The sequence below is a fragment of the Ailuropoda melanoleuca genome, chromosome 15 (assembly GCF_002007445.2).
Source record: "Ailuropoda melanoleuca isolate Jingjing chromosome 15, ASM200744v2, whole genome shotgun sequence".
In the NCBI taxonomy this organism is placed as follows: Eukaryota; Metazoa; Chordata; class Mammalia; order Carnivora; family Ursidae; genus Ailuropoda; species Ailuropoda melanoleuca.
Window position 1 is genome coordinate 79757078 of NC_048232.1, and position 23188 is coordinate 79780265.

At 56.7% G+C, this 23188-nt stretch overlaps 1 protein-coding gene across 1 annotated transcript in view; it reads right to left on the reverse strand.

The window, feature by feature from the left end:
- Positions 1-23188, reverse strand: part of MYH9 (myosin heavy chain 9) — a 90654-nt gene that overhangs the window by 15057 nt on the left and 52409 nt on the right. Inside the window, exons 6-24 of the mRNA XM_011218801.3 lie at positions 21238-21330; positions 20728-20791; positions 20273-20371; positions 19770-19913; positions 18878-18973; positions 17723-17841; positions 15884-16036; positions 14926-15099; positions 13083-13256; positions 11000-11114; positions 8759-8952; positions 8332-8453; positions 7295-7364; positions 5213-5373; positions 4208-4316; positions 3063-3194; positions 2448-2654; positions 1862-1999; positions 249-372 (exon numbers count right to left, since the gene is read on the reverse strand). Of these exons, the coding sequence (XP_011217103.2) occupies positions 249-372; positions 1862-1999; positions 2448-2654; positions 3063-3194; positions 4208-4316; positions 5213-5373; positions 7295-7364; positions 8332-8453; positions 8759-8952; positions 11000-11114; positions 13083-13256; positions 14926-15099; positions 15884-16036; positions 17723-17841; positions 18878-18973; positions 19770-19913; positions 20273-20371; positions 20728-20791; positions 21238-21330 (2488 nt within the window). The remainder of the gene's footprint in view (positions 1-248; positions 373-1861; positions 2000-2447; positions 2655-3062; positions 3195-4207; positions 4317-5212; positions 5374-7294; positions 7365-8331; positions 8454-8758; positions 8953-10999; positions 11115-13082; positions 13257-14925; positions 15100-15883; positions 16037-17722; positions 17842-18877; positions 18974-19769; positions 19914-20272; positions 20372-20727; positions 20792-21237; positions 21331-23188) is intronic.

Below are 23188 nucleotides of genomic sequence, written 5' to 3' on the forward strand. Positions count from 1 at the left end.
CTCATGGCACGTAACAGGAGAGAAATGCCAAAGTGCTCTGAGAGCCCTTCACATGGCGGAACGTCCCTCCCCAGTCCAGCCAGTGCCCAGAGGCCCAGACTCCCACAGGGACCAGAGCCGTCCCCGAGATTTTCAGGGCAGTGGCTGGGGGCTGCCTGCACACAGTGAACACGAGAACAGCCTGGTGATCCTGCTCTCGGCAGGGCCCAGAGTGGGGGTGCCTCGGTTCCTGCCCACCACCCTCTTACCCTCCAGGTCGGTGATCATCGCCTCGTGTTTGTTCTTGAGCTTGGCGAGGCTCTTCGATTTCTCCTCCTCTTCCATGAGGTTGGTGGTAAACTCGGCTATTCTGTCTTCCAGAAGCTTCTTCTCCTGGGGGGGGGGGCAGCACAAGGGTGGGTCAGAGCTTGAAGTCAGTTGAGCACAGAACACTTTAGCTCTCTTCAAAGTATAACTTGCCCAGAAATTTAGGGTTGAACCAAGGGGAGGTCCTTAAACACTTGATTCACTAGGACTTTCTGGATCAAAGGGTAATTCTGAAAGGTCACTAGCTGGTGCCTGCGTGGCACAGTTGGTTAAGTGACTGACTCTGGGTTTCGGCTCAGGTCATGATCTTGGGGTCCTGAAATTGAGCCCCAGGTCAGGCTCCATGAGCAGCGGTGAATCAGCTTGAGATTCTCTCCCTCTGCCCCTCCCACTCATGGTCTCTCTCTCTCAAATAATCTCAAAGAAAAACAAAAACAAAAACATAGGGACGCCTGGGTGGCACAGCGGTTAAGCGTCTGCCTTCAGCTCAGGGCATGATCCCGGCGTTATGGGATCAAGCCCCACATCAGGCTCCTCTGCTATGAGCCTGCTTCTTTCTCTCCCACTTCCCCTGCTTGTTGTGTCCCCTCTCTCACTGGCTGTCTCTATCACTGTCGAATAAATAAATAAAATCTTTAAAAAAAAAAAAAACATAAACAAAACTCACTAGCACCCCTGAATTAACTGGATAAGCTTCCTTAGGATCTCAAACATGATGCCTAAGGCCTTCCTGGACCTGCGTCACCCCTTTGGGCTCAACTAAGAAAGGCACCCATGTGGCAGCTAGTATCGGGAGGGGGACTCACACAATTATTCTACCCTCTGTGCCCGGCACACGTTCACTGGGTGGGCTGTGACCTCCGCCTTCCTCATGCCCCAAAGCGCCCGGGCTGCTCCCCCCACTTCTCACCGCGTCGCCATCACTGGAGTCCTAATCTCAGCGAGTCCCCAACCAGGCTGACTCATAGTCCCAGTACTAAACAAGCACCAGCACCTAGCACGAGCGACCCAGTCTCCTGTCACAGAGTCCACAGGCTGGCGTCCTGCCACGTCAGCCCCCACCCCACACTCAGGACTGAGGAGGGCCTTCTGACCCTGTCTTTCCTTCTCCTGACACGACTCTGGGCTTTTATGTGCTCACTGGCAGACTCTGACAGGGACCCAACTTGGCTCTAAGAGAAAAAACCACTACCCTGGGGACAGCTGGAGGAAGGCCCCTGCACCTAACACTGAGCCACCGCGGTGCCCAAACGCCCCTGGTGACAACGTGCAAAACCCCACAGACGGCTCAGCTACAAGTCTCAGGTATTGGGGGCTTGCAGAGAGCTTTACCGAAAAGAAATGCCAAACCCTGCCCTTGGGCCCCACTCAGCAGTGAGAAACACCCCTTCGAATAGGACACTGGCACCCGGAGGCCAGGGACACCCAGAAGAGGACCGTGACCCTGCAGATGCCATGACTGCAGGAGAGAGGGGGAGGCAGTAGGCCCGGCGCCTGGCCTGCGCCCAGCCGCACACTCTCCGCAGCCCGTGCGTCTCAGCGCTCCAGGCCTCACCTTGGCCAGTTTGCAGTTCTGGTCTTCCATGATGATCTGGTCTTCCTCCAGCTTCTTCAGCTTGGCCTCGGTGGTCACCTTCTCCAGCTGCAGCTTCTGGCGGGCGCTCTCCTCCTCCTCCAGCTGCTCCTCCAGTTCCTACCGCAGAGCCGGGGAGACCATGGGGGGGTTGGGGAGACCACACGGACCCGGCCCAACCCCCCACTTGTGGGGTTCCGTCTTCAAAACTGGGTTACGAAGACAAGGGACCCTGGCCCGATTGTGCGCTCGCTGGTTCTGAGGTGCCTCCTCGCGCAAGCTGCCTGCCAGAGGCGTGAGCAGAAGGCGGAGCTGACCGCCCTGGCTCCTCGGACCGACCAAGGGAAATCAGACTTTAGTGCTCCTCTGGCAGTGCTCGCGGAAGTCTGACGCCTGTGAGAGGAACCACTGCCCGCACAGAGGAGCTCTCAGAGGCCTCCCACGGCCCTGGCGACTTCTGCGTTCTCTCCGGCTTCAGGGGCGCTGCGCCTCGCCGCGCCGTGTCCCCTCCATCCCATTTCTGGCGGCCAGCCCTGCCCCTTCTCTGGAGGGAGGGAGGGGCCTTTACCTGGATGTTTTGCTGCATTTTCTTCTTCTCGGCCTGCAGGTGCTGGCAGCGCTCCTCCTCCTCCTCCACTCTGGCCTCCAGGTCATGGCAAATCTCTTCGAGCTCCTGCTTCTTGGCGGTCAGGCGGGCCCGGAGCTCCTCGGCCTCGGCACACAGTTCCGTTTCCGCCTGGAGCTGCTCCTGCAGCTGCAGCTTCTCCGCCATGAGCTGCAAAGAGCACACAGACCACGTGAGCCCCCGCAAGCTGCTCAGGCCCCAGCAGCACGGAGGCTCTCGTGCTCAGGCTTCTGTGGGGAGGAGACCGTGCCCACCCGAGAAGTTCCCGTCTCGAGGGCGCTGAGGCTTCCAGACACTTCCCACCACCAGCCCGTGAGCTATGCACTGACATCCCCAGGACACAGGCTCAGGGACGTTCACCCAACACTCACGAGCTGTCCTTCCCAACGGGGGGCCTCCCTACATCACAGAACCCAGAACCCAGAAGGGGTCTGTTTACAGTGACAGCAAAAGGTCTCCTTCACCTCTAAACAACACGCCCCGCCTACTGGTGGCCAGCAGGTGGCAGCACCAGGAGTGGCCGCCCGGACTACCTAGGCCGAGCCTGCAGACACGCACCTGGGACTGCAGTGTCTCCATCTCCGTGAGCCTGTTCTCTGCAGCCAGCTGCTTCTCCCGGACCTTCACCAGCTCCTCCTCCTTGGCCATCATCTCCTCCTCCTGCCGGCTCACTTGCAGCAGCGGCTTGACCTGGAAGAGATGGGAGGTAGCTGGGCTGAGGATGCCTGTCTGGGCCCTCACCTGTGCCCGGTGCGAGCTCACAGGAGTGATGGGCAACTGGACAAGCTGCGGGGAGGAGGCATGAACACAGACCATCTTTCTGGAAATCGATTCGGGGCTGAGTGCCACAGGCCTCTGACCCGGTAAGTACAGGTCAGGGAAACCACCCCGTGTGTGTGTGAAGATGTGGACAGCAAGTTTACAACAGTGAAAAACTAGAATGAGAGAAAGAAACACCGCGGGAAGAGGAGCCAGATAAAACAGGAAATGTTTCTAGAGAATAACATGCTGACTTTTTTAAAAAATGATGCTCGTGAAGGAATTTTAAATGGAAAATGGGAAACACAAGACTGTTTATGCAAGTCGGAGCTCTGCTAGTAAGAATGCATATGGTTTACAGAGCGGAGATTTAAAGACAGTAAAAAAAAGACAGAGGGAATAAACACTGAAACATCTCGACATGGACGCTGGCTCAGGGCTGAAGGGATCATGTGCGAACTTTTGTTTTCTTCTTTATGTTGTCAGTCTAACTTTTTGCAACTGCCACAAATTATTTATTACAAACAAAGGCAGCCTGAATGAATTTCATGATAAAAGGACTTTTTTTTTTTTTTAGAAGGCTAAGGAGGGGAAGGCCTGTCCAGCTGTGTGCACGTTCAGACCCACCGCCCTGAGGCTGCCTGGGAGGACAGCGCCCCCAGCACATTGTTGGGAGGGGCCCAGCAGCCAGGGCGTCACACGATGGGAGCCGCTCTGAGCCCGACGGCAGGCTGCAGCTGTCCACACCAGACACGTGCCAGGCACGCACGCTCTGGACCCCGCAGGGCAGGCCCAGCCCGGGCTCACATGGCAGGCTCTCGCCACTCCCAGGCCCCCGAGGCCCGCACAGAGGCCTGCGTGGGGCCTGCCTGTCCCCGTGCCACAGCAGAGGCCAGCAGGGCACGCAAGGGGCCGTGGCACGCGAGGCCCCATCCGGAACCCACCTTGGTGAAGAGCCTCCACCATTGCCAGTTCCGCAGCTTGAGGTAGGCGGCGCAGTTCCTCTGCAGCACCTTCATAGCCGTCAGCTGCTGCTGCCGCTTGGCGAAGGCCCTGGGGACAGGGGCCCAGTCAGGGCAGGGGGCCGCACACCTCCAGCGGTCGGGAGGCTTTTCCGGGGGAGCCGACCCCGCCCCGCCTGAGACGCCACAAGACACAAGTGCAGGGAAGGAGCCTGGCCTCGGGGTGGAGTCCAGGGGGTGACCCCACAGAGGGTGACAAGGACCTAGGTCACCAGGCCACCCTCCTTCACCAAGAGGCAAGTGAGCTCACGGGGTGAGAGCCCCTTGTAAACTAACTAGATCTGAGTCTGGTGTGACCACCGGCCACTCAGCAGACGTGCTGACTTTAGCTTCCCACCCTGCTGCCACCCGCCATCGGGGGGCCTTTGATTGGCGGGAAAATGTCAGCAGCCAATGTCCTGCAAAGGTGGATTAACGTGTCAACTTGAGGGGCTTTAGGACACACGGAGGCTCCGTTTGTCCAAACACCACAAAGCCATGCTCTGTCTCCCAGGGCTCCCAGCTCACACTGGAACATACGGCCCCAAGCACAGACATCGGGGTTCCAGAGACCAATGTGCAGCCACCGCACCCACTGCCCTGCAGCAGGTGAGCCCCACTCTCAGAGGAGCTGTGCTGGACTCAAGGATGGTCTCCTGTCCCAGGAGCACAGGAAATTCTGGGCATCGTCCCCACACGAGGGACACGGTGAGGAATACTGGTAAGCAGAACCATTCGGGGCAGGCGAATCAGGCCCAGAGTCACCCTCTTCCCAGCTGGTCACTTTAAACCTCAGGCAGAAATCCAGAAAGCAGGGGGCACGGAGCTCCACACCTGGGCGTCCCTAAGACTGACGCCGAATCGGTGTCAGTGTCCATGCAGCAGGAAAGCTGGGAAGGGCCTGAGCAACGGCAGGCTGGGCAGAGGCGGGCCCCTCCAAGAACTCACTTCCTGGCCAGGTAGCCTCTGCAGCAGGCCTGGAACCCGATGATGACGTCCGTGATCTTCAGATCCCGCTCCTCCTCCAGGTGGGCCAGCACACCGGCCCGGAAGAAGACCTTGCTCTGGCCGATGCGGTACAGGTTGCTGTCCAGCTCCAAGGCTTTGATCTAGATGGGAGCAGAGCAGGACACTGACCCCGTGCAACCATGGGGCCCTCAGAACAACGCTGGGAGCCAGCAGTATGTCCCAGAGAGGCTATCTGCCAGCAGCTGCTTCTCCGCTGGGCAGCCCGTCCCCTGGAACCAGAGACAGCGGGGCTCAGAGGACACTGGGAGGAGGGGCAGGTGGCTTCCCGCACAGGGCAGGTGACATACCAGACAACTGAAAAACACAGAACCCCGACATCAAAGGGATCTCAGGGTCTTCCCTCCTTCTACCTCCCGCCTCCATGCACTGCATTACAGTCTACCAATGCCCAGCTGGGCCACCCTCGAACCAGAGGGGGCTAAGCGTCATCGTCGTCACCAAGACTAAGACACGCTCCGGTTCAGGCCAAGCCCAGACCAAATGCTAATTAGGTGACCCACGGCTTTAACCTCAAGGAGCCCCTGCTTCCTCAGCTGGAAAATGGAAATGATGCTTTCTTTCGTTAGAAGAAAAGTGAAGAAATCAAGCAATAGTGCCTCGTCCCCAGTATGGCTGTGAGATCTGAACGGGAAAGCACAGAGCTCAGCACAGGGCCACCCGTGCTGCAGACAGAACAGAATGAGTGCCCATTACCATCCCTGAGCGGTGTGGGTACAGTGCAGGGCTCTCTTGTTAACCCACCGGGGCAAGGGTCTGCCTGTCTGCCTGTCCTCCTGGGAGATACAGATTTAGAAAAAGCTCTGGGGGCGCCTGGGTGGCACAGCAGTTAAGCGTCTGCCTTCGGCTCAGGGCGTGATCCCGGCGTTATGGGATCGAGCCCCACATCAGGCTCTTCTGCTATGAGCCTGCTTCTTCCTCTCCCACTCCCCCTGCTTGTGTTCCCTCTCTCGCTGGCTGTCTCTATCTCTGTCAAATAAATAAATAAAATCTTAAAAAAAAAAAAGAAAAGAAAAGAAAAAGCTCTGAAAGTCAGAGCCTGGAACAGAAGTGGGATCCGAGCGAACTTCAGGGCCCCCAAATGGCCCCGTTCATCCTGGAGAGGCCCTGGGAGAAGACTGGAGAGGAGCCAGCACGAGCATCTTCCCTCCCTGCCCCACCCCTAACCTGGACAGCCACTAACCAAGTCTCCTGGACAGAGGGCGGCCCACACACCCTCCCTGGTCACACCCTCTTTCCCACCAGCTGGTGAGCGCTGGACAGCAGGGAGCGGACTCCTCCCTCCCATCCCCACCTCCCTATCACCTAACGCAGAGCTTCCCACATAGGACATGTCGGCTTCCTTCTTCCCTCTTCTCTTTCTGACAACCCCCCAGCCCACCCTCTCTCCTCTTTGGAGAGAATGCAGAGGAAAGACAACAGGAGGCAGGAGCCGCTCACCCCTGGGAGGAACATGACACCTATATGGTAGGGAACAGGACGGGGGGATCTGGCCCCAGCGTGGCCACCGAGCCACCAGGGGCCGTCGTTCATTCTAGCAGAGTTCAGAGAGCCCACTGCATGTCAGGCACTGCTCGAGGGGCTGAGAGGAAATGTCCAGAAGCACACACTGCGGGGGCTTGGGGCCGTGTTCCGGGCAGCTGCCCTGGTGGGGAACTGCCCCTGCCAACCACACTGGGCATGACGATCCAAGGAGACACAGGCAAGAAAGCACGAGAACGTGCCCCAAAGGGAGGGAGCAGCTCCCGTTAGAAGCCCGCTGGGGCTGTAGTGTCAGTCTCCACACTGCCCCCGTCCCGCACGCCATCCCTGACCATCCCAGGGCCAAGACGGCCACGGTGTGGGGCACCTGGCAAAATCAGGACTGGAGCAACAGCAGGACAACAGCGTGCAGGTGTCATCCAGTGAAAAGGGCCGTGCCCAGGCACATGGGTGCCAGCCATGCACGTGCACCCGCCAAAGGGCCACCACCCCGCGGGAGCCAGAGGGGGCAGTTCTACTCACCATGAGCACACACGCCTGCTTCCCATCCATGAAGCCCTTCGGAATGGAATTTGGTGTGAGGATCTCGTATCTGAGGAAGAAAGAGAAGGCTGGTCAGTCTAGCCCCTTGCTTGGATTCCCCGCGGCCTGGGATGCATGGCTTCCTACAGGACAGCGCACGCAGGACTCCCTTCATGGAGCCTCCCAAGGAAGGCAGACGTTGGGCAAATCCCACCCTGCTCTTTCCTTAGGCTCAAGGACCCACAAAGGCTTCACGCGTTCTAAAAAGTGGATGGAAAATCACACTGGACTGTTTCGGTCAAAGATGAGCTTGGGGCGCCTGGGTGGCACAGCGGTTAAGCGTCTGCCTTCGGCTCAGGGCGTGATCCCGGTGTTCTGGGATCGAGCCCCACATCAGGCTCCTCCGCTATGAGCCTGCTTCTTCCTCTCCCACTCCCCCTGCTTGTGTTCCCTCTTTTGCTGGCTGTCTGTATCTCTATCAAATAAATAAATAAAATCTTCAAAAAAAAAAAAAAAAAAAAAAAAAAAGATGTGCTTTAGGCTGGGCTCACCAACTGCTAACGGCCCGGTGTCCGCATCTGCCCCTTTCCCCCGAGGCGCTGCAGGGGCCTCTAACAAGTGGGATGGTCCCGGAAACGGGGCTGCATCACACCAGTAACCGGCCCTGAGCGTGGCCCTTACACACATAGGACCCTGTCATCGATGTCCCACTCTGTCGTCCCCACACGAAGCAAGAAGCCCCAGTGCTCTGGGACCTCCGTTTCTACAAAGTTCCTCGAACACCCAGGTCTCTGGCTGATTCCTCTTTAACTTCCCTTCCGAGATCCTCTAATAGTAGCAAGCAGTGCCAGGCCACCCAGTCACTAGGGGTGACAGCCAGCAAGGTAACAAGACGGGGAAACCCCCTTCTCATACAGAGGGTGGCACAGAGACGGTACAGGAGGAGCCGGCCAGACCTCAACCCTATGGGGATAAGGAAACTGCTCCTGGCCCACGCAGCCCGCCGCAGGAGGGGCAGGCTCCCGGCCACAGCTCACCTCTGCCGGAACTCCTGGAAGACCACCCTGTTGGGGAAGCCCTGGCGGCAGATCCGGATGCCCTCCAGGACCCCGTTGCAGCGCAGCTGGTCCAGCACGAGGTGGGGATCCAGTTTGCCAGCCTGGAGAAAGAAACACACGCGGGCAGTCTTGAGTCGCTACCTGGCGTGGCCAGAGAAAGGTAGGGCAGGCCCCTCGGGGCTCAACGGAGTACACGCCCCCGGGAGTGGGAGTTCCGGCAGCCCACAGGTACCCAGTCCGGGTCCACCCAGCAGGCAGGCCGGCCTCAACTGCAGCCTATCCGCTCAAGGTGTCTTGTGCAGCACCACAGCGGGTCTCTGCTGAGGCTCTCAGCTGGGGGGGCGGGGGGGTGGGGGGAAGACACCACTTCGGCTCAGGGAGACAGACAGGGGCCCAGCACCCGCACCTTCTTCTCGTGGTTGGGGATGATGCAGCGGACGAAGTTGGGGTTGGTGTTCCTCAGTGTGGCCATCAGCTTGGCCAGCTGCTCCTTGTAGAGCTGGCCCACGGTCCGGAACATGCCCTTCCGTGTCTTGAAGGCCCCGGGCAGCGCCGTTTCCGACATGCCGGCCACCTGGTCCAGGCCGATGATGCGGTCCACTGCAGAGATCACCCAAAAAGCACATGAATGTCCAGTAGTCCTGGGGGGGGGTGGAGGGACAGGAGAGACAGACGCCGGGACAGGAGGAGAGACTACAGAACAGCGAGACCGTTTCTACGCAGAATCTACAGAGGGCTAAGGTCAACTCCAAACGTTCAGCAAACTTGACTTTGTGAACAGGAGGCAGGAAAGGGTGTGGAAAGCCTGCAAAGCCATGGGCGGGGGGTGGTGGGAGCGGTCCACTGGCTAACCCCACGTCCCTATCACCCATCTTCAGCACACTGGGCAAGCTCCTATTCCCAGAGAGATGTAATAAAATTGCAACAGGATCTCAGAATGGCGAGCCTGGTGACATCGCTAGGCTGCCTCTAACGAGGTGTTAACACTTGACCTACAAAATCCTGTAGTTTCACAGTCCTACTTTAAGGGGGGGGGTGCCTGGGTGGCGCAGTCGTTAAGGCGTCTGCCTTCGGGTCAGGGCGTGATCCCGGCGTTCCGGGATCGAGTCCCACATCGGGCTCCTCCGCTGGGAGCCTGCTTCTTCCTCTCTCACTCCCCCTGCTTGTGTTCCCTCTCTCGCTGGCTGTCTCTCTGTCACATAAATAAATAAAATCTTTAAAAAATAAAAACAAAAAACAAAAAACAGTACCCTGAAAACACACTGACCTCTACCTAAGGGCACAGAGCTGGGAGTTAGAAAGTAGGAGCCATAAAGCTACCTGCTATGGTTATTAGGACTCGACAATTCCCACACTGTCTGGAGGCCTCCCGCACAGAGCCCTCTAAACCGGGGGCCTAGGGCAACACGCAGCATGAGGAGCAGAGAGGTCCCAAGAAGTGTGCGTGCAGACCCCTTCCTGCTCCTGTGTCTCGCCGGGTCTCCTAGCTCTCAAACACCCTCCCGGGAGGTAGCCCTTCACACCATGGCACATGCCTAGAGCAAAGAAGGAACCACTTCCTCCGACGCGAACGCAAAGAACAAGCAAGCCCAACCACGGCGGCTGGGGGCCGGAGGGCCTTTTTAGGCAAGAGCCAATATTAAACCTGAAGCCTTCAGCTGCTGGATGTAAAAGCTAAGGGCTCTGTGACGAAGTCTGCTTCCTAATCTTCTGTGGCCAGACCTCTAGGATTTATGTGAAGACAGAAAAAAGAACAGGTGCTCAAGACAGGAGCCAGGAGCGAGGATAGACTCACTGAACCGGTCAATTAAAACGGGAGGCCTTTCTGACCTCACGCACCCAGGGCCCATTTCACTGGCTACCGAAGCCTTCCGGGGAGTGGGCGGCTTGTGAAGACCACTCCGGTTGCCCAGAGGAAGGGTGAATGTGCCCCATGATAACCGGCCGTTTGCGTCCTGCCCCTGGAGGCTCGGCCCAGAAGGAGCAGGCCCCTGCTGAGCGCGCTGAACGAAAAGCACAGAGACTATCCTCGCTTTCGGGTACACGCACACACAGCAGGGCGCACGACTCCTCGACCTCATGCTGAGACACCCACAGCCACTCAAGCAGCAAGACGGCGTCGAGGGGCAGCTCTGAGGAGGGTATGAATTTTTAGGCTGGAGTTTTCCCCCACCCCCCATTTCAAGATGCAGATGGAAAGCCTGCCCACAAGCCAGGGCAGACCAGGGAAAGGGACAGGCAGGCAGGAAGAGACAAGGGGTCAGAACACTCAGCAGAAGCGCATCTCACACAGCCCTGCAAGCAGCACACACGAGGGCCAGCACTCAGGGTGGCCAGTCACCTGGTTCTAGGTGGAGAATGGGAAAGCGCTGATAGAAATAGGCTCTCTGAGTGCTCTCCATCTCTGCAACAGAGAGGTTAAAGCAAAACCAGGCAGAGGAAAGGAGGAACCGACAGAAGCAAGGAAAGAGAACTCCAGAGCCAAGGAGAGGTGGAACCGCAGGACGGGAAACCCGCGGGCCAAGATTCTGGGCCGCCATGACATTCCCACGGGTGCAGGTCCGGCCCTGGTCCCGGGACCGCAGGAAAGGCAGGAAGAGGCCGGCCACGGCCAGGGGGAGGCAGGGGGCGGGGGCAAAGGGCGTACCATCCTTCCAGAGCTCCGAGACGAACTTGTCGGAGGACTGGTGCAGAAGCGTGGCGATATTGTCATTCAGGGGGTCCATGTTCTTCATCAGCCACTCATCCGCCTTGTAGTCAACCTGCGAGAGTCAGGGGCGGGAGTCACAGGCTGCTCTGGGGACACAAGCTCTGACAAGTGCCCCGAAAACCAGCTGACCCCATGGGCGCCAACACCCCTGAAGCTGGTATTTCCTGCCCCAAGAAAGAAATGAGCGAGGAGGGCACGGGGCGGGGGGGACGTTCTCGGCGGTGGGACGTGGAACAGCGAAAAACTACCCACAACACCGATATCCAGCAATGGGGGGCTATCTGAGAAATTTAGGTTGTGGTGATAAAATATACTGTTTTTAATTTTTTTTAAGATAATATAAACATAAAGAAAAAAAAGTCCTGGCAGGACATAACCAAAATGTTATAATATTTCTTTTAGTAACAGGGCAGGGATTTTGGCTTTATCTTTTCAGGATGCCCAAGTTTTCTCAGAGCTTGTATTATTATTTTCTGAAATACGTTCTTCATGAGTCATCCATTGCACTTTCACTGCAAAGACCCCAGAACAATCTGGAGCGCAGGGCGCCTCGGCCTCCCTCTTCCTAACCCACAGCACAGCTCAGAGGTGACCGCTGTTCTGGAGCCCCTTCTGGAGGTGCTCCCACAGGTGTGCTGCTGTCAGTGACGATGTGTGTGATGCTGGCTTCTTGCTACCTCCAGGGAGGTGATAAAGCCCCAGAGACCGCATCCCTGGCCATTTGGCAGCCTGGGCACAGCCAACACGCTTGCCCCCTCCCCCCAGGCGTGGACGCACGTGGCCAGCTCCACCGTTCAGGCTTGCACCGATGGGCTTTCCGGCATGGCTGGTTTTTTGCAATATGAATAATACTGCAATAAAAGCCCCGTGAGTAGCTCTGCATGTGCATTTTTAACACAGAGAGAAGTGGAAATGCGGCTCAGGGACGTTGCCTTAGGTAACTATAGAAACAGGGTTGGTTGTTTCAGGGGTTTGCTTTTTTTTAAACGGGTGTTTTCAAAGCCAAGAGCTGTGTGCTTCAGCAACAGCAGGAACCAGACGAGCTCCATGGGAGAGGCTGGGCTGCAGGGGGGCCGCGTGCAGCAGCAGCAGGCGGGGACCAGGGCGGGGACCAGGGCGGGGATCAGGGCGGGGACCAGGTGTGGCTCGGGAGCAGGGCCGTGAGAGCTCGTGGCTCACCTAGCCCAACTCCTCGCATGTTCTGGCCCAACTGTTAGGAGCTTCAAGCAAGAACACAGAGCTTGCTGAAACCAGCTTTATTCTAAGTACAGATCTCTGCGGACTCAGGACACCCCTCTTCAGTTCGAGATGAGAGCAGTTTTGCCATTCTGTGGCTGGGCAGCCTCGGCCATTAACAAAGCTATCACCCACTGTCATGGATCCCCACCAGGCCACTGTGCCCACCCCATGTCTGGCAATGTGTAGAGACTTTTGTCACATCTAGGGAGAGTGCTACTGACCTCTGGTGGGTAGAAGCCAGGAGTGCAGCTAGACATTCCCCAATGAGCACAACAGTCGGGAACACCGCAGATGGTGCGGCCGGCAACGACAGGCGTACAGGGCCCGAGTGGCCACGCCTAGAGCACTGACCTGCGCCAAGCACTGGGCGGCACAAGCTTACTGAATACACGTAAGGCTGCACGGCGGTGCTTACTGGTTTTCCAGATGAGGCGACGGAGGCTCAGAGAGGTTAACTTGCCCCAAGTCACACCACTTAGGAGTGGCAGGGTTCTAATTCAAACCCCAGCATCTGCCTTTAGCACAGATCTCCCTTCCACACCCAGAAAATGCACCTAATGACAAGACCCCCGAGACTGCTGCGAGCCCCTTGTACAATATCGCACAGGACGGGGCTCTCGCAAGGCAGGAGAGCCGTGTGGATGCTGATTCCTGCCACGAGGCACCCGGCTGGATGAGTCACGAGACAGGCACTGTCCTCCACCCCGTCCCCAGGGCTGCCCAGCTCCTCTGTCATCCCACCTCCCTGGAGGAGGACCAGCCATGCATGTGCTCGCCTCACCTTGCCTGCATAGTGGATGATGCAGAAATCAGCTTTGTCCTTCAGCTGCTTGGGCTTCTGGAACTTGGGGTGGGTGCCCTGTTCCTGTACCACCTTCTCTACGAAGCTCTTGTCGGTGGCTTTGGGGAACCAGCATTCCTCGTCCAGCAGGGCCAGGATGCCAGGGGGCCCTGCCTGGGAAAAACACAGCATCACACAGGTGAGCAGGACCTGGAGGCCCACCCCATCCCTGCCCTCACAAGAAGCCAGAGGTCAGGACTGAGAATCCCCAGAATCTCAGCAGAGGGTGGGTGGCACTTGTCCCCATAGGAGGCATAAAAAGAAGCATTAGCAGAACTCAAGAATTCTAGTCTAGGGGAGCAGTCGTTAAGCATCTGCCTTCGGCTCAGGGCATGATCCCAGGGTCCTGGAATCGAGCCCCGCATCAGGCTCCCTGCTCCACTGGGAAGTCTGCTTCTTCCTCTCCCACTCCCCCTGCTTGTGTTCCCTCTCCCACTGGCTGTCTCTCTGTCAAATAAATAAATAAAATCTTAAAAAAAAAAAAAAAGAAGAAGAAGAACAAGAACTCTAGTCTAGGGGCACCTGGCTGGCTCAGTGGGTAGGGCATATGCCTCTTGACCTCAGGGTCACGGGTTCAAGCCCCACCTTGGACATGGAGCCCACTTAAAAATACATATATAAATAAGGTTCTAATTTAAAAAGAAACTTATGAGGTCTGGGTATGGCTGACACGCTTTAACCAGATGATCGATCCATCATGGAGTTTCAAAAGCTTAGTGCCCCGGAAATCACCTGGTAGGTTTGATGGATGTGCGCCAGGGCCCACACGCCCAGGGGGCTGCCCTCAACAGGCACCTTCCCTCCTTGGAGCAACTCTGAGACACCGCCCCCCATGCTGTGTCTGCACCACGATGTGGTGAGATGTGAGATGTGGGGCAAGTCCTCCGGGGAAGCCCCCGGAGCCCCAGCAGCACGCTGAATTGGTAAAAGACTGAAACGCTGTGGAGCCTGGCGCCCGGCCGACAAGACTCAAAGCCGGATGGGATCCTACTCACTGGAAAACTCAACTGATTTAAGAAAAACTCATCACGAAAGTCAACCGCTTCACGTTAGGATCATAAATCGTCTCAACCCCTGCCCCCGCCTTAACGAACACTTCCCTCCTAGATCTTCCAGCTAACTGGCATTTCAGTGTAACTCTGGCTGTACCCATTTTCAGCAGCTCAGCACTCTAGAAGATGTGAGTTCAGTGCTTTAACTCAATCGAGAGAGAACCCAGAACAAGAAACTGCTCAGGCTCCATGAAGGAGCACATCCTGTCCAACCTAAAACCCAAGCAGGTGACCCAGCCGCACCTGCAAAAGCTTTCATGACGAAGTGAAGGAAAAGGGGAGGGCTCTCCGGCTACCACCGCCCACCAACAGCCAGTGCTGTGGGACGGAAGCTCTGGCGCCGAGTTAGTCCTAAAGGGGGGCAGACTCGGCTCCTGTACCGGGAACAGCACTCAACACCCTGGCTCTGCCCAAGACCACGCCGCAGCAAAAGCACCTGGGGACGGGACATTCCGACATAAAAGCAGCCTGTTTCTTTAAGACAAAGAAAGCCTTGTCGAGCCCACCCCTCAGGTAAACACTGAGTGGTCTTCTGGGACTGAAGACAGGATACCTAGGCACCAGCCACAGCCCCACCTAGCTGGCAGCTGGGCGAGTCCCCCAGGCACCAGATCTGAGCCCGAGGACCTATTCCTGCAGCTGGCATCGACAGGGAGAGGAACCGGACGCATGTCCCCCCGAGGGGACAAGTGACAAGCTAGGTGTGAGGTCGGAACAGGTCCGGCGCTTACTGGCTTCTCGATGAGGTCGATGCAGGGCTGCAGGTCGAGGCCAAAGTCGATGAAGTTCCACTCGATGCCCTCGCGCTGGTACTCCTCCTGCTCCAGGATGAACATGGTGTGGTTGAAGAGCTGCTGCAGCTTCTCGTTGGTGTAGTTGATGCACAGCTGCTCGAAGGAGTTCAGCTGCAGGGAGAAAGGGCTACGTCAGAGGGTGCCCGCCCTCCCGCCACGAAGCCGCGGCCCCTCGCGGAGGAGTGGGACGGGTGTTTAGCATGGACCTCCTTGGGCAGCTCGGTGCTGGCCCCCGGGGAGCCTAGAAGAGCAGGCGTCTTCCCTTAATCAAACCCAGAGCAGGGGTTCCTCACTTCCTGGGGCCCATGGATCTTTCTAGAAGTTTGGTAAGGCCTCTTTCAGAACAAAGTTTGAAAATGAATAAAACAGATTGACTAATTACAAAGGAAAAAAGTTACATTGAAATGTAATTCTCAAAATACTGTGCCACACGAATACATGGTGCTTTATTATTAACAAACGCAAGCTGTGGGCTTCGTGACTTCCAGGAGTTTGAGGCAGATGAGCGCAAAGGACGTCTGAGTTCAGGACCTCTCTGGAACCTTCCATGGACCCCAGGTTAAGAACGCCTGATCTACTGCAAGTATCATTTTTCCAGCCAGACCTGTCTTCACAGGGAGAGAGCGTCTTGTCCAACCCTCAATAAATAGTCGCTGGAAGAGTAAATCTCAGAGAGCACCTGACCGCGAAGGCTCCTGCTAGAAGGTCCCGTTCTCTCTAGCTCTACCGGTTGGGAACAGGTGTGCTTGCTGGAGCTTAAAATACGCCCAACTGATGTGTCCTGTCTCCACGCAAGGGAGGAGGAGCTGGCCCACTCAGAATGCCGTGGGGCCACAGGAAAGAAGATTCCTCGGCCAGGGAGAAGGAGCCAAGAGAGCACAAGTGAGGGGCTCACTTCAAAGATCTCGAAGCCAGCGATGTCCAGGATGCCGATGAAAGAGGCGCCCTGCCTCTTGGTCTTGTCCAGAGCCTTGTTGATCCGCAGCACCAGCCAGCGGAACATTCGCTCATAGGTGGCCTTGGCCAAGGCCTCGATGGCAAAGTCAGCCTGGGGTGGGGGAAGGGAGGGGACACAACCAGGGAGACAGAACATCAGATACAAGGAGGCTTTAAATCTCGTAACCCTTTGCTCCAGTCACTCCACCTTCGCCACCCCCCACCCCGAGACAGCCCTAAGGATAGAAAAAAAATCTTTGCACACAAATACGGTCATTGCAATGTTATTTATAATGACCCAAATTTGAAACAACTTAGATGCCCAACAACACAGGCATAGCATGAAGTACTTAGACATTTGCAAAAACCTTCTTAAGATAAATAGGGACACACTGAGGTATCTACAGAAAAAATGATAAGGCGTTTGAGGTTTCCTTCAAATAATGCATGTGGGAGGTGGGGGAATAAGATTAATGATGAGCCAAGACTGGCCGGGAATCAGGAACTCTTGAAGATGCCCGTGCAATGGGCACATGGGGCTCATTACACTACCCTATTTTGCAAATGCTGGAACAGTTCCACAATAAAAAAGCCAGGGTGACAACTAAGTTTTAGAAAGAAAAGGCCTTGGGGCGCCTGGGTGGCTCAGCTGGTTGAGCATCCGACCCTTGATCTCAACTCAGGTCTCGATCTCAGGGTCGTTGAGTTCAAGCCCCGTGTTGGGGTCCAGGCTGGCATGGAGCCTACTTCAAATAGATAGATTAGAAAGATAGATAGATAGATAGATAGATAGATAGATAGATAGATAGATAGATTAGATAAACAAACAAACAAACAAATAAATAAATAAATAAGTTTTAAACACAAACAAAAAACCTTGCAGGAAATAAAGAGCCACCCAATATCTGTCACTGGCCAGGACTGTAACCATTTTTTTCTTTTTCTAGATTTTTCTCTACTTTCTGAATCCTAAGTGTTCATATAGTAGTTTCATACTGGAAAAAATAAAGGTTCTTTAATTATTAGGAAAATGAACAGTTGGTAATAATTATGCACACTGTCTTTTGAAAACAATGCTCTTGGCCGTGGTAGGACGGCTCCGCAGGGCGTCACCCACAGGCCCATGGGCCCACAGCCACCAGTGTGGGGTACCGTGGACGGCACCCCTAGGAAAAAGAACTCATCAATGTGAACTTCAAAGTATTTTTGAGAGGTGGGAGTATAGCACCTTAAAAACGCCCACCACTCGTGGCAACAGAGGGGCCTGGCTGGGGAAGGACCCCAGCTCCCAGGGGAGGCAGGCACACTCATGTGACACAGCCGAGGGAAGCCGCGGCTGTCTCTCACCACGCACGAGACAGCAGGTGGTGGACAGACAGCCGCTCGGCACGGGCTTCGAGGACGGTGGGTGCCGCCGTCCTGGTATCAGAATGAGTTGTGCTAGAGAAACAGCAAGTCCTCGCTTCACTCTATCCCCGCACAGAACATGCCTCCACACTTGCCGACCAGTGTCAATGCCGACTCGATGCAAAGGGGCACAACCTAACCATAGCCCTTTCCAAGCCAGTGGCCTCGGGCAGCATACTGACCCTCTGGGGCCGGTTTTCCCATGTTCTCACTGGGGGTAAACACCACCTTGCTCCCCAAATCTCTGCCAGGACTGAATGAGGGACCCAGGCAAGGTGCCTATCACAACAATGACCCAGAGTGGGCCCCAAACCGGCCGCTGCAGCAACCCTGCTAGGAAGGCAGCCCGATCTCCCTCCCGCCCACCCCCATCCCCGGCCAGAGGGCATACCTGCTCCTTAGTCTGCGCCTTCTGGACGTAGTCCCGTCCCACCTTGATGCGCGGGGTGAGGATTCCTCTGGTGAAATCCGTCACATTGATACCCAAGAGGTGGGACACTTTCTGGGCAGCTGTGATTCAAAGAGTAAAGAAGGGAGGACTAAGAAGTTTTAATTAAACCCAAGAGAGTAAGTCCCTCTGCTCCACCGAGAGGTGGTAACTGTGAGATCATTACCAGGACAACTGGCTCCAGGCCCTTCTTCAGCAGGGCGCAGAATGCCCAGCTCTCCCCCTCAGACCCCGTGGCTGCACCACCTCCTCACCGGGGTCCCAGGGCCGGTTCCCCTGCACATTCCTGGCCACACGGTGCGTGTGGAAGTGGCTCCTACCCATGAACAGGACAGGGAGGAACAGCCTGCCCACCCCGACCCCAGTGCTAGGGGCCGCAACAGCACACGTCCCGTGGTAACATCTTTTACAATCCAAACATGCACGTACTGTTTTTTCAAAAGCCCCAAGAAGGGCACATTAAGGCCAAAAGCTTAAATGGGGTCATCTGTAGTGACACAGGGAACGGCAGCAGCCGCGGAGCAAACGTGGGCATGGCGGCGGTCCACGGTCCTAATGTGTTCACGGGGAAGGCACGCGAGATGCCGTGCCAGCAGAAATCACTGTTCTACTAACTGGGACAACGGGTTTGGCCTCCAGAATGATGGAGGGAAACCCACATCCATTCGAGCAAGGGCTTTCCTAACTCCTGAAGCTCACTCCCTGAAGACACACCAGAGTCACGTTCGTGTATATTTTATTTAAAAAAAATACAGAGCGTGGGGTGCCTGGGGGGCTCAGTTGCTTCAGCTCAGATCACGATCCCGGAGTCCTGGGATCAAGCCCCGCATTGGGCTCCCTGCTCAGCGGACAGCCTGCTTCTCCCTCTCCCACTCCCCCTGCTTGTGTTCCCTCTTTCGCTGGCGGTCTCTCTCTCTCTCTCAAATAAATAAATAAAAACTTAAAAAAAAAAAAAAAAATACAGAGCGATAGCCAGCCATGAATACACATAAAATGAAAAGGAAAGGACTGGCTGGAATTCCTGTAAGACTTCTTCTCCGGAGCAAACCCAAGCCCAGACCACGGGCCCCGTGTTCCAGGTGATAGGACCAGCATTACCTGTGTTGTCAGGCATGGACGCCTGGTCGCTGTTACGCTCCTTCTTGAAGACGATGTTGCCGAGCTGAAGGACGCCTGAGATGACTCGCAGCAAGCCTTTGGGGGGCAATCAAAGGCAGCTCAGAACCGGGGAGGGGGGGTTTGGAATAAGCCCCTGGGTGGAGGCAGTTACTCCCCCAGGGGCCCTTCAACAGGAGAAGCTACACGGTGGCCCAGCCACCCTGGAGAGAGCTCACTACCAGAGCCTCTGGCAGGCCTTGGCTTAGGAAGCCCTATGCTTAGACCCGAGCTCTGTTAAAACTCCCAAAACTTCTAAATTTAGACCAAGAACATGCCTCTGGCCTCAGGGCCCACTTGCCTTTTTCTATAAATGAAGTTCTATCAGACAAAACTGTGCCCACCGTTTCCATACTGTCTGTGGCTGAGCCAATGTGGCTCCAACCCTCAGGCTAGAGAACAGGGCATATTCTCCCTCTCCCCCAACCTTCTGCAAATAGAGCCACAAGGCTTCTCTACCCTCCTTCTGGGGAAACAGGAAGACACGGGCACGTTCCACCCTTTACCAATGCAAGGATCCCAGCCCCGGCCCCTTTCCATACTCCACTGAGACAGAGCAGGAATGGAGCAGGGCCCCGAGCAGGCAGGCACCTGGCCTCATTCTCCTGTGCATAAATGCCTGTGGTACCGCTGGGAGCAAATAACCCTGACACTCAAGTCTGAGGTACCATTTCCCACACACTCGAGGCCTTCCTCCTGGTCTCTACAGGACTCCCTCCGAGTCAGAGCCAACAGGAAGCTCTCGCCAGGCCTATCAGCTGCCCCAACGTCTCCAAGGGCACGATGAGCAGCCCCTGCCTCCCCTCCTTCAGCCACAGGAGGGCCCACTCTGTACCCATTTGTTCCTCTTCCGGGATGCCCATAATCCTCATGGCCTCCATGGTCTCCTGGAACATGTCCTTGTCCTGCTGCCCTGGGATGGTCACGTGTCCATTGGACAGGAAGCGGTATTTGTTGTATGGTTCCAACAGGAGATCAGCTGAAAGGGTGGAGGGCAAAGGTGGGTCAGGGAGGTGCTGTAACCAGCTCTCTAGTCAGCACCGTGACCTCCAAGGTTTGGGAGAATGGGAAGCACCCCTGAAGGCCTGAGATAGCCCAGAACCTCAGAGTCGCCAGGAATATTCTTCCCTCGGTGTGAGACTGCCCTACACGTAGCCTCTGAGAGCGTCAGGGCCCCGTGACTCACAAAGGCAGACTCGATCGCCTCGGCTTTACTCTGGCATGGTCAGAACAGAAGGCCAAGGCCTCAGAAGTCTGACGTTTTCATTCCCTCCCTGGAATATGTGGCCGGACCGGGGCCGCCAGCCCCCAGGCCAGGCTGCGGGGCCCGCTACTCACTCTTCAGGTGCTCCCCAGCCCCGGACAGGAGGTAATAGAAGATGTGGAAGGTCCGCTCCTCCTTGGCTTGCCGGATGGCACGAGATTTCTCCAGAAGATCTTTGCAAATGTTAAGGAACTGTGCACGCAGGAGGAAAAGCACTTTCCCTACCCCCGTCAAAAGCAACCGAACCTCACCAGGCAGCAAGTGACAAAGTAAAACAAAAGCAAACTACCTTGGCTCTCTCCTTCCGGGGGTACAGCCTGCCAAACAGCAGCTCTCATACTCGGGAGCCCGATCTTTAAAGAGCCCCCTCTCCCAAGGGCACGGAGAGCAGCATATCCTCGCCAGCAAGGCTATAACGCCCAGCCCGGGAGAAGTAAAAGCAGCACCTCCTCGAAGCCCGCCCCTCCGGGAAGCACACTGGAGGGCCTGCATCGTCCCATCCCTTTCCAGGCGCATTAACCAAGGATACAAGTCTCAATGTTGGCCCCCACGATATAGCCGTTGACATCAAAGTTGATGCGAATGAATTTGCCCTAAGGAAAGACAGATGAAGGATCAGAGGCCCCCTCCTACAGCCTGAGGGACAAAAGCAAGAGACTGTCCACTTGGGAGGCCAGGGGCCCTGCACCGGCACTGCCTGGGGACTCAGGACTCAGAGGGCCACGCTGCTTACAGCCAGGCCAGGACACGGTCAAGAGGTGCCACGCCCCTCCGCTGAGGCGCACAAGTGCTCCCCATTCCTTGAGCTAGTCCTGGCTTCTGTCTGTGGGCTACAACGGGACAATCGGGGGGACCGGCAGGTCTCTGCCCCCCACCCCAGCTTTCTGCCACCCGGGCTGAAGAAGCCACAGATGCAGGCCCACACGGAGTGGAGTGTGACCCAGCCTACTCCCCGCGACAAGCCGGGAAGGCAACGTGCGCCGAAGCTGTGCGTGGGAGCCCCGGCCCCGCAAGCTGGGCGCAGCTGGCCGCTACTCACGAATCGTGAGGAGTTGTCGTTCTTCACAGTCTTGGCATTCCCGAAGGCCTCCAGGATGGGGTTGGCCTGCAGCAGCTGCCGCTCCAACTCACCCTAGAAGGGAACCCAGAGGTGCCGTGAAGGCCAGGCAGTGGCTTCGGCTGTCGAACCTGCTCCACCAGGCAGAGGAGGACGGTGGCAGAGCCATGTCTACACGCCCACCATGCCAGGAACGGAAGCTTCCGGATGGGCTCCGGCCACGCCAGCCTCGGCCTGGCCCGTGTCACTGAGAGCAACCTTCCCACCAGGCCTTTGGAAACCTTCACTGGTTTGAACTTACATCCTAGGACCCAACAACCAGTGTCCCCAGAAAGGGAAGGTGGGTGGCTCTCCCCGCCCTAGGAGCCCAGTAAGACGGCCCAGACTAACTGTGGAGGACGCGTCGGGAAGCAGCACATGAACCACGGACAGGCGCCATTTCTTCTCTTGGACAGAGTCCCCACCCTCGAGGCACAATGGCTTCTCTCTGCACCCCGTGCCTCTAAGCCCCACCCAAGACCCAACAACGTTTTTTTCCTTTTCACAGGACAAGGAGAGAGAGAACAAGCTCCACAAAAGACACCAGCTCATTACATCTGTGTCCTTAACAAACACTGCGTTTTCCTTGCTGGACCTCCTGTCATCCCCCAAGCCAGCAGCCAGCATGTCAGGTGCCCAAGCTGGGGGTCAATGAGGCCCACTATGGGTTCCAAACTGCTTATCAATAACACCGATGAACTCTACCTGTGGTCTCATGAGACTCAGTGGATGACAACCCCCCCCCCAATGCCTTCCTATCTCTGGGTCCTCATGAGACTCAGAGTAGGCAAAACCGGATGGTCCCATTTCACAGAAGAGAAAACTGAGGTCAAGGGACAGGACATGATTTGCCTGAGGTCACCCAGCTATCAACCAGCAAAGCAGGTCCAATTCAAGTCTTCTACCTAACACCTACATCAGTCACCACCACGTCTCCCGCCCTGCCCCAGCCCTGCTTGGGGCTCTACCCTGTCAGGTTACATCAGTTCTGGAAGCAGCCATCACCTGTCCAGCAGGCCAGGTAGTAACAGACACTGGCTGAGGAAAATTCGGCTCTCGTTCACCCTAATGCCTGGGTTCTCTCTAGGGGGAAAGAACATCACACAAGGGCCAGGCTGGCTTTTGTATTTATTATTAGCAAGGCTGGACTCAAGCCAGGATTTTCTGGGAATGGCTGCCTGTGAGTGATGAAAAGGAAAACTGGCAGTAGCAGGGCTTCCCAGGGGGGTCGTGAGGTACAGCCTTCCAGGCACACCTGCTCCAGACGAGACTCGTCTGCAGAGCCCCGAGCCAGGGCTGGAAGCCCACCAGAGACAGGAAGGGGCCCGGGCAGGCCCTCCTCCTCCAACAGCCACCCTCGGCCAGGGCTCCCCGGGGAGGCCCAGAGTCTTCTGTCTGCATGCCACACAGGTAAGCGAGGGAGGGTCAGCGGAGCCATGTGGAGGGGCAGGGGTCAAAGCCACTGAGCAGACGGTGCATGTGTGCTTGGCACCAGCGGTCCCAGGACACGGGCCCCCCCACCCCACCCACAGGGCTTGGGCGGGCCTGCGAAGCCAGCGGAGGCAGCCCATGGAGCCCGATTTGGACGAACACTGCTCTTCCACCCACTAAAACGTTCCTCTCGACAGGCCAGGCTGCCAGGCTGGAGCCACTCCCATTCTTGTTTCCACAGATGGATGGGAGCATGGTCCCTACCAGAGCCCGCCGCCGCCGGCCCCGACTTGGAAGCAAAGCTAAGGTCTCTGTTTTGGGACCACACGCTGTTGCCGTGGAACGTGGGGCCGCCAGGCCAACTAGGGAGCAGCCACTTCGGACGCCGGAGCCAGGCTCCACGCACACAATGGGGAGGGCTAAGCTATGGGTTTTTCTTTATTGACCCATAGCCGGGCACAGA